This window comes from Poecile atricapillus, chromosome 34, assembly GCF_030490865.1.
Source record: "Poecile atricapillus isolate bPoeAtr1 chromosome 34, bPoeAtr1.hap1, whole genome shotgun sequence".
In the NCBI taxonomy this organism is placed as follows: domain Eukaryota; kingdom Metazoa; phylum Chordata; class Aves; order Passeriformes; family Paridae; genus Poecile; species Poecile atricapillus.
Window position 1 is genome coordinate 1,082,896 of NC_081282.1, and position 12,311 is coordinate 1,095,206.

At 44.4% G+C, this 12,311-nt stretch overlaps 1 protein-coding gene and 1 pseudogene across 2 annotated transcripts; both read left to right on the top strand.

Moving 5' to 3' along the window:
• Nucleotides 1–247: 247 nt before the first annotated feature.
• On the top strand, nt 248–7,019 carry LOC131590714 (hypoxanthine-guanine phosphoribosyltransferase-like). 2 transcript variants are annotated; one of them, XM_058860983.1, is made up of 9 exons: nt 248–265; nt 2,291–2,397; nt 2,837–3,020; nt 3,360–3,422; nt 3,964–3,981; nt 4,178–4,260; nt 5,251–5,297; nt 5,970–6,046; nt 6,972–7,019. In XM_058860983.1, exons 1-9 carry the CDS (start codon nt 248–250, stop codon nt 7,017–7,019), a joined length of 645 nt encoding a protein of 214 aa, XP_058716966.1. The 2 variants fall into 2 exon arrangements, with proteins under 2 accessions (XP_058716966.1, XP_058716965.1); XM_058860982.1 differs by lacking the exon at nt 248–265 and adding an exon at nt 1,886–1,912.
• Nucleotides 7,020–7,378: 359 nt separating this feature from the next.
• The window catches only part of LOC131590669 (hydrocephalus-inducing protein-like), a 57,966-nt pseudogene continuing 53,033 nt past the window's right edge, over nt 7,379–12,311 (top strand).

The following is a 12,311-nucleotide window of genomic DNA, read 5'->3' on the forward strand; positions in this document are numbered from 1 at the left end:
ATCTTTACTCTCATTGGTTACACCAGGGCTCCAACCCATTTTATTTCTAGTTAATCTGATTAGGTAAGAACCTGGGATTGTGATGTCATTGCATTAGCAGAAGGAAGTAATACTTCCTGCAGGAAAGATGACAATTTTTACCTTTGAGAAGCAAGTCATGATCTGACTGGAAGATTAAAACAGAGCAAGCCAAACTGTGGTAGTAACACCAACTCATTCTGCAGGAGCACAGCTCAAAGAGGGAATTATGGCTCATGGACTGCAGGTAAGAAAGCAAAATGTCCTTGTGTTTGGTTATTTGCCTGGAGGGGGCTTTGGCTGAAGGGGGGGAAAGGTCAGCTTTAGCAAAAATAGCAGAACATTAGAAATACTGACTGTGTTTCTTCTATTTACTTGGCAGAAAAGATGGCTTTCAGAGCAGAGGCATCTTGATAGACTCACTTTTCTACAAATGCATGACATTATTTGACTTTAACATAGCTATATTCATATTCTTTCATTCTGTGCTGATGAAACAATACTTATGAATTCCTCTACTGTACAAAATTGCTGTAGTTCATTTTGTTGTTTTTTCTGAAACTCAGAAATCGACATCAGTAATTGAACAACAGATGATACTGAAACTAAATGAAACAATTAATTCCTCAAGTTGTAAACTCATGAGTTAAAAATTTAATGATTTTGTATGATAGTTTAGTAGATTTCTTTAGTATTATGGGCTGTCACTGTAGTATTCAGCAATATGCCACAAAGCAAAGGCTTTAATGAGCCTGTAAGGCAGGTTGCTGTGGTGCTCAAACTGATGCAGTCCTTCAAGTTCTGGTTTTGAACCTTCCATTAGGCTTTAAGAAATGCTTCAGACAGAGGATATTGCAGCAGATATTGTTTGTACCCAAGACTCTCAGTGAGCAGAGTTGTTAAACCAAGTAACAGCTACAAAGCTGCACTGCTAGACTAGCTCTAAGCAGTAATGACTGTTTACATCTGTGTGCCTCAAGATTACCTTCATTCCACGGTTACATGCACACAGACAAAGCTCATCCCTCACCTGAGCTGAAGCAGTTGCAGTGTCACTCATCAAGTGCAGCAGGAAGCTCAGTTTTGGTAAGAAAGCTGACCTTCCCCTTGCTGTGCAGAAGAAATGCTGTGCATTTAGAAATGCAACAGCAGATTGTAAAGCTGAAGTCCATTAAATACCACAGTCAGGATCATGATTAGGCAAAAGAAGCTGCTCAAATTGCAGAGAGAATTATCACTGCATTTAAGCTGCAGTTAAGTAGAATGCAATAGACATGGGAATCTTGGAGACAAAACAAACCCAAACAGAACAACACAAACAGCACTTTTATACTGGTGTCAGTGACTATCCTTAAAGGTGCTTTTTTTTGATACTTCAAATGATACAGAGATGGTGTTTATGTGTTCCAGTAGTCTCAAATAATCATTGTCTTTGACCAATGCTTCTAATTCAGTCAGAATCTCATTCCCAGCATGAGCAGCCTCCCAGAGGCAGAAACGGGCCAGTTTTGAGCTGCCCAGCTGGGCTGACCAAACACCAAAGCATGAGCAGCTCTGCACTCACTGAAGCTGCTCTCAGTGCTGTGGCACAGCCCAAGGCACAGCCCATGCCAGTGTCACTGCCAGCGTCTCTCCACGATCAACGAGGCACGAACAAACCTGAGCTATGGGCACCCTCTGCAGCTTCCCCTCTTCTCACTGCCATCCCAAAGCTTCTCCTTTTGGGTGAGCCATCTCCCCTGTCCTCTGAGAGAGTTAATGGCTGGAATGTCAAAGGCTCAGCTGTGAAATCATGCTTGGCAGGCAAAGCTTTCTCTTTTACACAGTGGAGAACGATGGTCAAAGTAGAGCAGCACCCCAAAGTGACATGCTGACCTGGAATCCCAATCTCCTTGCCTTACATTTTAATTTTTGCTTGTCTACCACACGAGCAAGCTACTGAGCTCTGCAGAAGGGCAAATGGAACAAGAGGGAAGGTTGTTATTATTTTGGGTGGCTTTTTTAATGAGTTGATGATAGCCAAGAATTGATTTCATAATGAGTGGGGCAAAGTACTTGTTATGCATTCACAACTCCATTCACAACTCAGCCACCAGCTCCAGTTATCAGATTGTGAATTGTTCTAGCAGAAAGATCAAAAACTCTCAGAAATATTTTTATTTTGACACATTATTGGAGGGGAGGAATTTTTTCCTCACACTGTCACAGACTGGAAGCTTTTTCTTGAATGACTTTGTTGCTAGTTTTAGATGTATTTCCCTTTTCCTTGCAGATAAGAGATGAGGAAAGTGGCTACAACAAAAATCTGTTTTGCATTCCTAAGCATTATGAAGAGGATTTAGAAAGAGTCTTCATTCCTCATGGACTCATCCTGGACAGGTATGAGGGTAAACAGAAAAGAATAGGGACAGTGATGCCAATTTTTGTCCCTCCAAATGAAAAAAGCCTGAGGTCCTGCCCTGTGCAGCCCATGAGAAACGGGGAAACCCTGCAGCCCAAACACTTCTGTCCTAAAGTCTGGTATAAGAGGGGGTTCATGGAGAGGATTCCTCTGCAAGCCCAGTCAAGCTTCCATGTTCCATCAACTATCTTCAAGCCCAGCTATCCTGCAATATTTGTGTTTATGGGTTAAATCTGCTTATGCTGTGCAAATACGTAATTTATTTTCCTACGACTTGCTGTGCTCACAATTTGCTAGTTATAAAAACCTAACAGCAAGATCAGAGTTTTTACTTGAACATTGCTTAATAGATGCACAAACAGCTCTGATACACAGAACACTTTCCAGAATTGCCTTTTTTTTCCTTCTTTCTCCCAGGACAGAGCGTTTGGCTCGAGATATCATGCAAGACATGGGAAGTCATCCCATTGTTGCACTCTGTGTCCTTAAAGGAGGCTATAAATTCTTTGCTGATTTGCTGGACCAGATAAAAGCACTGAATCAAAATGGTGATAAATCTGTGCCCGTTACCGTGGATTTTGTCAGAATAAAAAGCTACTGTGTGAGTAACTTTCTTTTCTTTGGAAAATTGACTCTCTCCATAGACTGGCATTCTAAATACTGATGGTTTGTGTGAGAACCCCACAAAAATTGAGTTTATGTGTACATTCTCTTCAAATTACATACTAAAAAGGAACTGATTTACTGGTCTGCCCCAAAGGGTGGATATTATATATTCACTGGAAGAAACATAGCAGAACACTCAACATGACAGAGCCAGGGGCAGATCTCAAACTCCTTCCTCTTGCAAGAAGCAAGAGCAGCTCACCTTTCAAACAAATACAGGACAACACTTTGGGGCATGCTTTATGTGACTTCCATCTCTTCTTTCTCCTTCTAGAATGAGTCACCTGCAGAAAAAATCAGTTTTATTGGAGAGGAGCTGTCTACACTAAGTGGGAAGGTATGAATTGGCATCTTCAGCTTTTAAAGGAAAACAACTGTTCCTGTGTATTTTCCAGGAAATCCATCTTTATTAAAGATTTTGATACTGCATACTTCCAGCCTCTTAACACTGATTTAAAATGCTGGGCTTTGAAACAGTGAATAATTCCCACTGATCTCAGTGGAAACTTGAAGTGATCAGCAATGAGTGCTCCCAAAGGTCCCATTCCCCATTTTATTCCAGAACCCCCAGAAATGAACCACACTCAACTGATTCATTCAGTGCCTCTAGAATACAGTGCTGTACACAGAGCAAGATATAGACCTGACACAGGTGCCTTTAGCACCATATTTTAAGCTTTCATAAATACTTACAAAAAGACTCTTCAGTAAGCATCAAAGTCAGTCAGTAGTTCAAGTGACAATCTCCTTTGAAAATCAAGGCAATTTCCTTGTAACTGAGGGTTTTAGTGTGCTTTTCTTGGCTGTATGGTTTGCTGAAAATTGCCATTTAAGTATTTTTTTTTCTTTCCCTTCTTTCCCTATGTAATCTCTTCCAGAATGTGTTAGTAGTAGAGGTAAGTAATGACTGAAGGAGGGGTGGAATGACACAGATTCTTTTCTCCCTTCTTTTCAAATGAATACATATTACATATAAAATAATAATTAATGAAGTTACTGGGCTGCCAGGTTGGTATGCTCTAATTTAATCCACTGACAGTCTGATTTTCCTTTCAAACTTGAAGGATAATTTTTTTTTTTTATCACTTTCAGGACATTATTGAGACTGGTAGAACAATGAAAGCACTGCTTTCAAAAATAAAAGACAAGAAACCAAGGATGGTGAAAGTTGTAAGGTACAAGGATACAGCTGCTAACTAACACATTCAAATCATTTGGGTGAATAGTCATTGTATGCTGCCAAGTGCTTGTTTGGCTTGAAGTTTGGGGGGAAGAAAGCAAATGCAGGAAGCAATCCTTACCCAGCTGCTGGAAAATTAAGTGTTTCTTGAACTGGGAAATTTACCTGTGCACTACCATCCTCACTGCTCAAATTAATAAAGAAAGGTTTTATGGCTCTTTCTGTGCAGTCCATGAAGTCTGATGGATTCCCTGTTTCTTACTTTATGTCTGAAGGAAATTGATGTCTTTCCATAAGTTTTCTAACGTTGCCTCAGTTGCCTCAATGCTGGAATGACAACACTCAGAATATCCCTTACTATCCTCAACTCTAGAAGTTTCCAGAATCTGAGAGTCTGTCAGCACTTGGAAGATGACTTCAAGCAGCATTCTAGATCTGCTTATAGTAGGTCTCTAAAATGAAATTTTGTGGACTATCCCTATGTCTGTCAAGTAATCACAATGCTTTATAAGAACAGTTGCTTTATGCACCAGTTATTCAGACAGGCCTTCTAGGGACTGTCCAGGAGGTTCTCAGTTTCTTCTGAAGTGCACAGGCAAACCAAGAATAGATAAGATTTTGCAGAAGAAATGTCCTTTTCTCCCTCCCTCCCCACTAAAATCATTCCCAGCCACTTGGACATGCTTCCCCCTCTGTGCTATTCCAGTGTCCTGAGGCATTGCTACGTGGAAGGGCAATGACCTGAGACACAGGATTGGAGGGAACTGAATACAAACCAGAGCCACTTGGACATAAAGAATGAACCTAGATCAGAGCCTTTGCTTCTCCCTCCACGACAAGGCTGAACACCACTTCTTTCTGTGAAATAATCTCACTGTCTTGATTTAATTGCATGATTTTAGAAGCTTATGGGGAGGTGTGGCAGAAGGGAAGTCTACAGCTTAGACATATTTTAAAAACCAATCTTCTCTGCTCTGCCTTACAGCCTGCTCGTCAAAAGGACATGTCAGAGTCCAGGTTACAGACCAGACTGTAAGTATCATGTTTTTCTAGTATTTTCCAAAACACAGTCTTACAATTTCCCTTCAGGCAGCACATCTGACAACTGCACAGAAGTTTCAAGAAGGCCAAGAGAAATGGGGAGAAACTACATAAAAACTCGTGAACTAATGTCCAGCTATGGCATCCTGAGGCCTCATGACCACCTTCTGTTTTTCCCCTGGCTGGCCTCAGTGCAGGTTTAGCTATTTGATATATAAATTTAACTATTTAGATAGCAGAAATGAATCAAACCTTAACTGTGTGTTGCTTTGCTTTGGCCCTGGAGGGCATTTGTTTTGACTCTGCATTATTAAACTTGCCTTGTTTCCAAACTGAAAAGTCCTACTGAATCACAGTTCATCTACTTTCACTCAAGTAAAATCTCATTCCTTGTCTCTTCTCCCAGGACTAACTCATAACCAGGTTTTAAACAATTATTTTGTTAATAAACATAACTCTCTTAACACCTTAATTATATTGCTGACTGATGGGAATGGTTTAGATTCTAACCTCTCTCATCAATTTATAGCTCAGATTCTTAAGGGAGCACCCTGAAAGAGATGATGCCTATTACCCTTGGCTCAAGTGTGTGTTGAATACAAGCTCTGAATTTAAAAGCTATTTCCACCACTGAAGTATAAAAAGAACTGTATTTTCTTACAGATAGAGGCTTTGAAATCCCAGATAAATCTGTGGTTGGATATGCTCTTGACTACAATGAATACTTCAGAGATCTAAATGTAAGTACATGCACATTCCTCCACTGCCAAGTATCAGGTACCCAGCAAGAAGATTTGCTTCTACTCAGAGCTTCTCAGCAATTAAAAAACCTTCAACTCCAGCTAGAAACTTCCAATAAAGGAGCAAAACCATTTTTAAGGTGCCAAGTTGGTAATGCAGTGTAGGTGCATGAGAAATGTTTGTGCTTCACCTTTTTATAATTCTTCTCCACAAGTCTCATGGCTCAGCCGTGCTGCAGAACATTCTGAACCCCCAGGATGGTGAGCAGCACACAATCTGTGACCCCATCTGAAAATAACTTGTAATTTGACTTTAATTGGATATTTGTCTGACTTAGTTCAACCCTGTGTTGCTCTTCAGCCACCAGGTCTTTAAAGCAGCCCTGCAGGGACTCTGGGTGAAGGTTTTCCATACACTTAGGGATAACATGTCTTATATCTTACATGTCTGTAAGAAATCTTCCCTTATTCCATTACAGCTTCTTCAGGCTGCACAGAGTAGTAGCCATGGAAACATCATAAACTGATAGGGTTGATCATTTTTACCTCCTTTGTTTTCCAAAGTACTTCCTTTATTCTGTTTAACTCAGAAAGTTTTTTACTTCAAAGCCTTTTTCCTAAGACAAAGCAGTCCTGCTGAAGACACAAACAGTCTGTGCTACTGCTCAGCAGCATTGAGGAGCATGCAGTAATTTAATAAACCTAAGTTCTTTAGAATATATAAACCTATATATTACAAATAAACTTGCAAAGAATACTAAGAGCTGGAGTTTACTGCAAGTAGGAAACTTCCAACTATTACGGTTGTAGTGTGTTTTTAGTACAGTGCTGGGAATACAGCTGAAAATCAGTCTTACACTTCATTCCAAGATAGAGATTGATAAATATTGTACTTTTTATTTTTTCTTTTTTTTTTTTCTTTTAGCACATCTGTATTTTGAAAGAGAACGCCAAAGAGAAATACAGGATGTGATAATCTCAGTCTTCTGGAGCACTGATTTCTGGCTGCTGATTAGGGGATATAAAGCATCCCATCGGGAAATTCCTTTTGCTACTTGCGTGTCCCGGAGCAGCAGGAGAAGCTCCCCGTTAGTGGCAGGAGCTGCAGCTCGCTCATTCCCCGTGTGCTGCGCGCTGAACACGAGCTCTGGAGACGCTGGGATTTTTCCTGCTGGAAGCAGCAGCAGCAGCAGCAGCAGGAGCTGGGTGCGGGGCTGTGGCCATAGCGAGAAACGTGCCCGGCTCGTTCCGGGCCCCGCAGCGGATTCCTTCGGCTCCCGGCGGGGCCCGAGGGAGCTCGGAGGGCGGAACAGGCCCCGAGCGGAGGCCGAGATGGAAGCCAGGGGCACGGGCAGGGCTCGGGGTTACCTGGGAACCGCGGCCGCAGCGCCCGCGGCGCTGCTGTTCCAGCTTCAGTTGCGTGGAGACCGCGATCCTCGGTGGGTGTGCGCAGCCTGGCCACGGGCACACGGCTCCACTGGGCCATTCGCCAGGGGAATTGTTCACAGGGAATGGGGCTGTGCGGGGCAATTCCTGCTGCTTTGCTCTCACAGCGAGTCCCGAGTTCGCGGTGCTTTGCTTTCTGCCAGGGAGTCCCCAATTCGCGGTGCTTTGGTCTCACAGGGAGTCCCGAATTTTGTTTAAAATTTAAAAAAGTTAAAGATTGACTAAAGTTGTACTTTTGGGTTTTGTCACAGCTCTGCCATGAATTGGGTTGTGGGTTTTCAGATCTGTTGTGTTCCTTTGCATCCCCTGCACTCATCTGGTCCAAGGCCTCAGGCACGGCTCTGGGGGCTCGCTGCAGGTCTTGGCTGGGTTGTGACACCCCCTCAGCTGCTCCTCATGGCAATGTCCCCTGGATGTGGCCTTCTTGTGGGGGGAGGTTTTAGAGCTGAGCCAGTTTGTGGGAGGGAGGATGGGTGTCCACTGCCTCTTACATTGGGGATGTGGCACAGCCACAAAATTTCCTCCTTGCCCCTCTGTTGATGGGAGGTTTGTGCGCAAACCTGGCCTCAGCAGATGAGTCTGTGCCTGTGACTTCCCCACCCTGAAGCCAGACAGAGCTGATTCTCAGGACAGCTGCTGCCTTTGGCTTTGGTGTGGATGCATTTTTCTCCCTCAGTGTTGATTACTTCTGCCCAGACCTGAGATGATAGGACAATAGTGCCACCTTTATTTTCTCTCAAGTTCCCTTAGGTGGCTTAACTCACAGTCCAAAGTTCCAGTCAGCAGGCATTTTCAGGGAAGGGTGGGCTTTGGTGGGCACAGGGCAAAAAATCCTTTAGAACAAGATTTAAGCCATGAGCCGTAACATTCCAGTCTCTCACACATCCTGTGAGGAGCAGCTGAGAGAGCAAGGGGTGTTTAGCCTAAAGAAAAAGAGGTCCATTCTAGCTATTTTTAAATAATATCAATATTTAAAATAATAATAATAATAATAATAGTAGTAGTAGTAATAATAGTATATTGAATCTAATAATATTAAAGCTACAGCTTTTACAGTCTGTTCTAACTATTATTAATGGTATTCAGTATTTTAGCTCCAGGTTTCAGTGTGATTCATTTTTGAATTGCACAACATAGCCATGTAGTTCAACTAGAGGCCTAACAATCCTGGCTACTCACACCAAACAAGCACTTGGCTACTTTTAAATACTATAAATTTTTTAGCACCAGTATATCTCTTGAGTCTGCTGTGAATTGGATTCTGGATTTTCAGAGTTCCATTCTTGCTCCTTCCAGTTTTCTTGAGGCATTGTTGATCTTCTGCGACTTCCTCCTTTCAAGATGCCTTCTGGATTTCCAGAAAAGACAACGACACCTCCTGAGCTTTTGCTCAGGGCAAGACTGAAGTCTTTCAGTGTAAGTAGCCTCTGGGGCTGTGTTAAGGCTGGAAATGGCCCTGGTGTCCCTCCTCTCCCTGCCCCTGCTGTTGTCCAGCAGCACTGTGAGGCTGCAGAGCCCTCCCCAGCTCTCTGTGCCGTGCTCCTGTTGCTGGGGGCTGTCCTGGTGCACTTGGGAACACCGTGTGTTGCTCCAGGGACACTCCAGTGTCTTCCCTGGCTGTGCCACCGGGGCCAGGTGAAACCAATGTCCAGCTGGAGCCCTGAGCAGGCGCTTCTCTCCCTGCCCTGTGTCACAGCAATTCCTTCTGTCAGGCTGGGCACTCCCCTGTGCTGCTCTCACAAACCTGCCCTTGAGCACCTGGGCAGCTCCAGCTCTGCCCAAAGCCTGGAGAGACAGGGCTGGTGCCAGCAGCAGAGGTTCCAGAGCAGCTGTTCTCTCTCATCTCCTGCGTGGGGCACAGATCCAGCCCTGCACACAGCACTGGAGTCAGGGCCACAAAGGTCCCTTGGCTGTCTGGAGCTCACTTGACTGAAGATGCCCTGCTGCTGAGGCTCTGTCAAGGAGATCCCTCTGTTTTCTTCTGTGGAGGGCTGTGGGAGCCCAGACAGAGGAAGCAAATGCTAATTAACAGAGAGAACTAAAACCTGGACACTTTCCTGTGCACCTCACTCTTGGTACCACTTTGCTTTCTTGCATCTCCTGGACTCACCCAGCAGCGCTGTCTCCTCGCTGTGAGCTTTGAGTGTTGTGCAGGGATGGAATTAGGAAGTTCTGACAGCTCCTCCCCACTCTCTGAAAAGATCACTGCCTCAATCCAGTGAAACTAAAGAGGAAACAAATGCCCAGAGAGCAGAAATCCCTAAACGTGTCCCATCAAATCATGGGGAAGCTGAGGGACACAGCCATGTGGTTGAAGTATGTGTATTCTGCTCTATTATTAATTTATTGATGCTAAGTATTTCAACAAGTAACTTAGAGAGCTTCCAGGACTGTCCTAGATGATGTGATCACCAATTAGTCACCAGTGCCACTTGTTCAAGAAAAGCCTTTCTGAACAAGCACATCTCTGATGCTTTTGCTGGGTTTTTTTTGCCTTTCAGCTGCTTCCCTCTAGATTCCCGAGAGAGAAGCTCAACAGGAATGAGGCCAGTGCTGGGGAGAGTAGTCTGCCCAGAATTGGTCCATTTCTACCCACGAGTGAGACTGGTCAGAAGGTAGCCTTTTCCTGCTCTTTTCCTTTCTGTCTGATGCAAAGTTTGAAGAGGGTGTGTGCTTGTGACAGGCTCACCTCCAGCAAAATACCTCAGTGTCCAGGTGCTGTTGTCATTGCAAACTGCTGGTAGTGGTGGACTTGGAGTCCTGATCTGCACCAAGCCAACACAAATAACTTCTGCTGAAACTGCTGGGGTTTGCTGGAGTGGAGCTGCCATTGCTGAAACAATGGGGGGAAGGCTGGGGACACAAAGGCACAAATTTGCCATTTTCCATTTTCCTGCTGAAAGAGCCACCTCTTGCTTTGCTGTGGTCACCATCAAATGCTTGGGATCATAGGATTCCCTCCACAGTGGCAGTGCTGGCCTTTGAAGGCCAAGGACCTGCAGGAATTACTGCAGATTTAACAAAAGTAATTGCATGAATGCTTTGGGTTGGAACAATGTGTTGGGAGCCTGAGAGATTCTGCAGGCTGCCAGGTGCACAGGGGACTCGCCCTGGTCAGGGGGGAATGGATGTGCTTTCTCTGGATCAGTGCCTACTTAGAGGTGTGTTTAAAGCTGCTTTTCCTGCAGGACTGGCTGGGTATATTGCACAATCCAGATGTGGTAGGTGGCCGAGGTGGGTGTTGAGCAGGAAATGGGCAGCAAGAGACAGTAACAAAGTGGTGAAGGATTGCCCTGGAGAGGGAGGTCAGGAACAGCTCAAAGAAGGGCACAACTAAGGGACAGTGAGCTGCAGCCACTCCCTTCAGCAGTGCAGTCCCACAGGAGAGCTGCTGGTGTGTCTGGAGTGACAGCAGTGTGGCTGGAGAAGGCAGACAACAGGGGAGAGTTTTCTCAAAGCAGTGTCTCTGCTCCAGAAGCATTTGCTGCTGTTGTGTCATTTCAGACATGCCTCTAGAATGGTATCAAATAAGATAGCAATAATAGACTACAAGAAAGCACCCATTTAAAGCTCATGGAAAAAGGAGATACTAACTCTACTCTTACCCAAGTTACTGAGAAAAGAACTGACCCTTATCCTCATTCAGTATTCACCTCATTTGTCTTTTTCCTATTTTCTGTGTTATTTTATTTTTGCCTTTACCTCTGTTAGGAACACACTAACTTTTAAATACAATTAAAGGGGACAAAGTTGTTGAAGCAAAAGAAAACTGTTCATTAGTGACAATTCAGCTGAGCTGGGTATCTCCCTGCCTGAGAGCTGAGCACACACACACCCTCCACCAAAATGGCTTTTTTTATACCCTTTATGCCCTTTTATATGGCTTCTTTTATACCCTCTATATCCTTTTATATGGCTTCTTTTATACCCTGCTCTGTGTGGCCCAGCAGCTCTTGAGCAGCTCAGAGCAGAGGTGGCTGAGCTACTGTTTCCCCAGTGTGGCCTGGGCAGACGTGCTCACCCAGAGTCTGTACTTCACTGGGGATCAGAGTAAGAGTCTCCTTCATGAACATTCCTCCCAGCAGCTGAACCTCTCCCTGCTCTCTCTTGTCTCTCCAGTTGTTGCCAGTTCTCCCGAAACAGAGCTTGTTTCGTGTTTCCCCACCAGAGCTGGTGTTTCAGAACTTCGTGGCTCATGAAGTCTCTGAAATGGAACTGTCTCTCACAAATGAGAGCAAGGTAAGTGCTGGGGCCTGGAGCTTTAACACCGTGCTGGAAGAGGGGAGTGGTGTAATTCCCATGGTGTACAGCAAAGCAAGTTACCTGCTGCAGCACATCCAGAAGAAAATGTCTCAGCACCTTTGTTCTGCAGGATGGTGGAAATCTTGCTGTGCTGGGAATTCTCCCCTGAGTTTGGCTATGCATTGATGGTATCTATCCCAAAGGATTTGCTTTCTCTTGAAAGCTCTGGATTGATAGGAATGTTGAGGGCTGTACAGTTCTAGCCTGCTTTCATGCTTTGCCTTGGGTCTATACCACATCCTGTGTCTCCTTGGTTAATCTTGGTTCCTGGTAGGAATTTCTGCCTCTCTCAGCCTGTTTGACTCCCTTTGTGCAGCTCACAGTCAAAGCTCATGGGCTGAGTCTTCTCCACTTTCTGCTGGAATCACTTATCACTAATGGCATTGGTACTGCAGGAAATGTGTTGTGAAACAGCCCTGGAGTCAGACTGATGCAGCAGAAGCAGTGAGAGGCCTTTAGGTGCTACTTCAGGCTCCTGCTAAGCTTCATCCAGCTCTGCTCAGGTTTTCCAAAATCA

Bases quoted from the DNA above. Each gene is read 5' to 3' on its own strand.
- LOC131590714 (XM_058860982.1), top strand. From the start codon at position 1,886: ATGCTGACCTGGAATCCCAATCTCCTT. The intron at 1,913-2,290 runs GCCTTACATTTT...TTTTCCTTGCAG, and splicing joins CCTGGAATCCCAATCTCCTT to ATAAGAGATGAGGAAAGTGG. The intron at 2,398-2,836 runs GTATGAGGGTAA...TCTTTCTCCCAG, and splicing joins CATGGACTCATCCTGGACAG to GACAGAGCGTTTGGCTCGAG.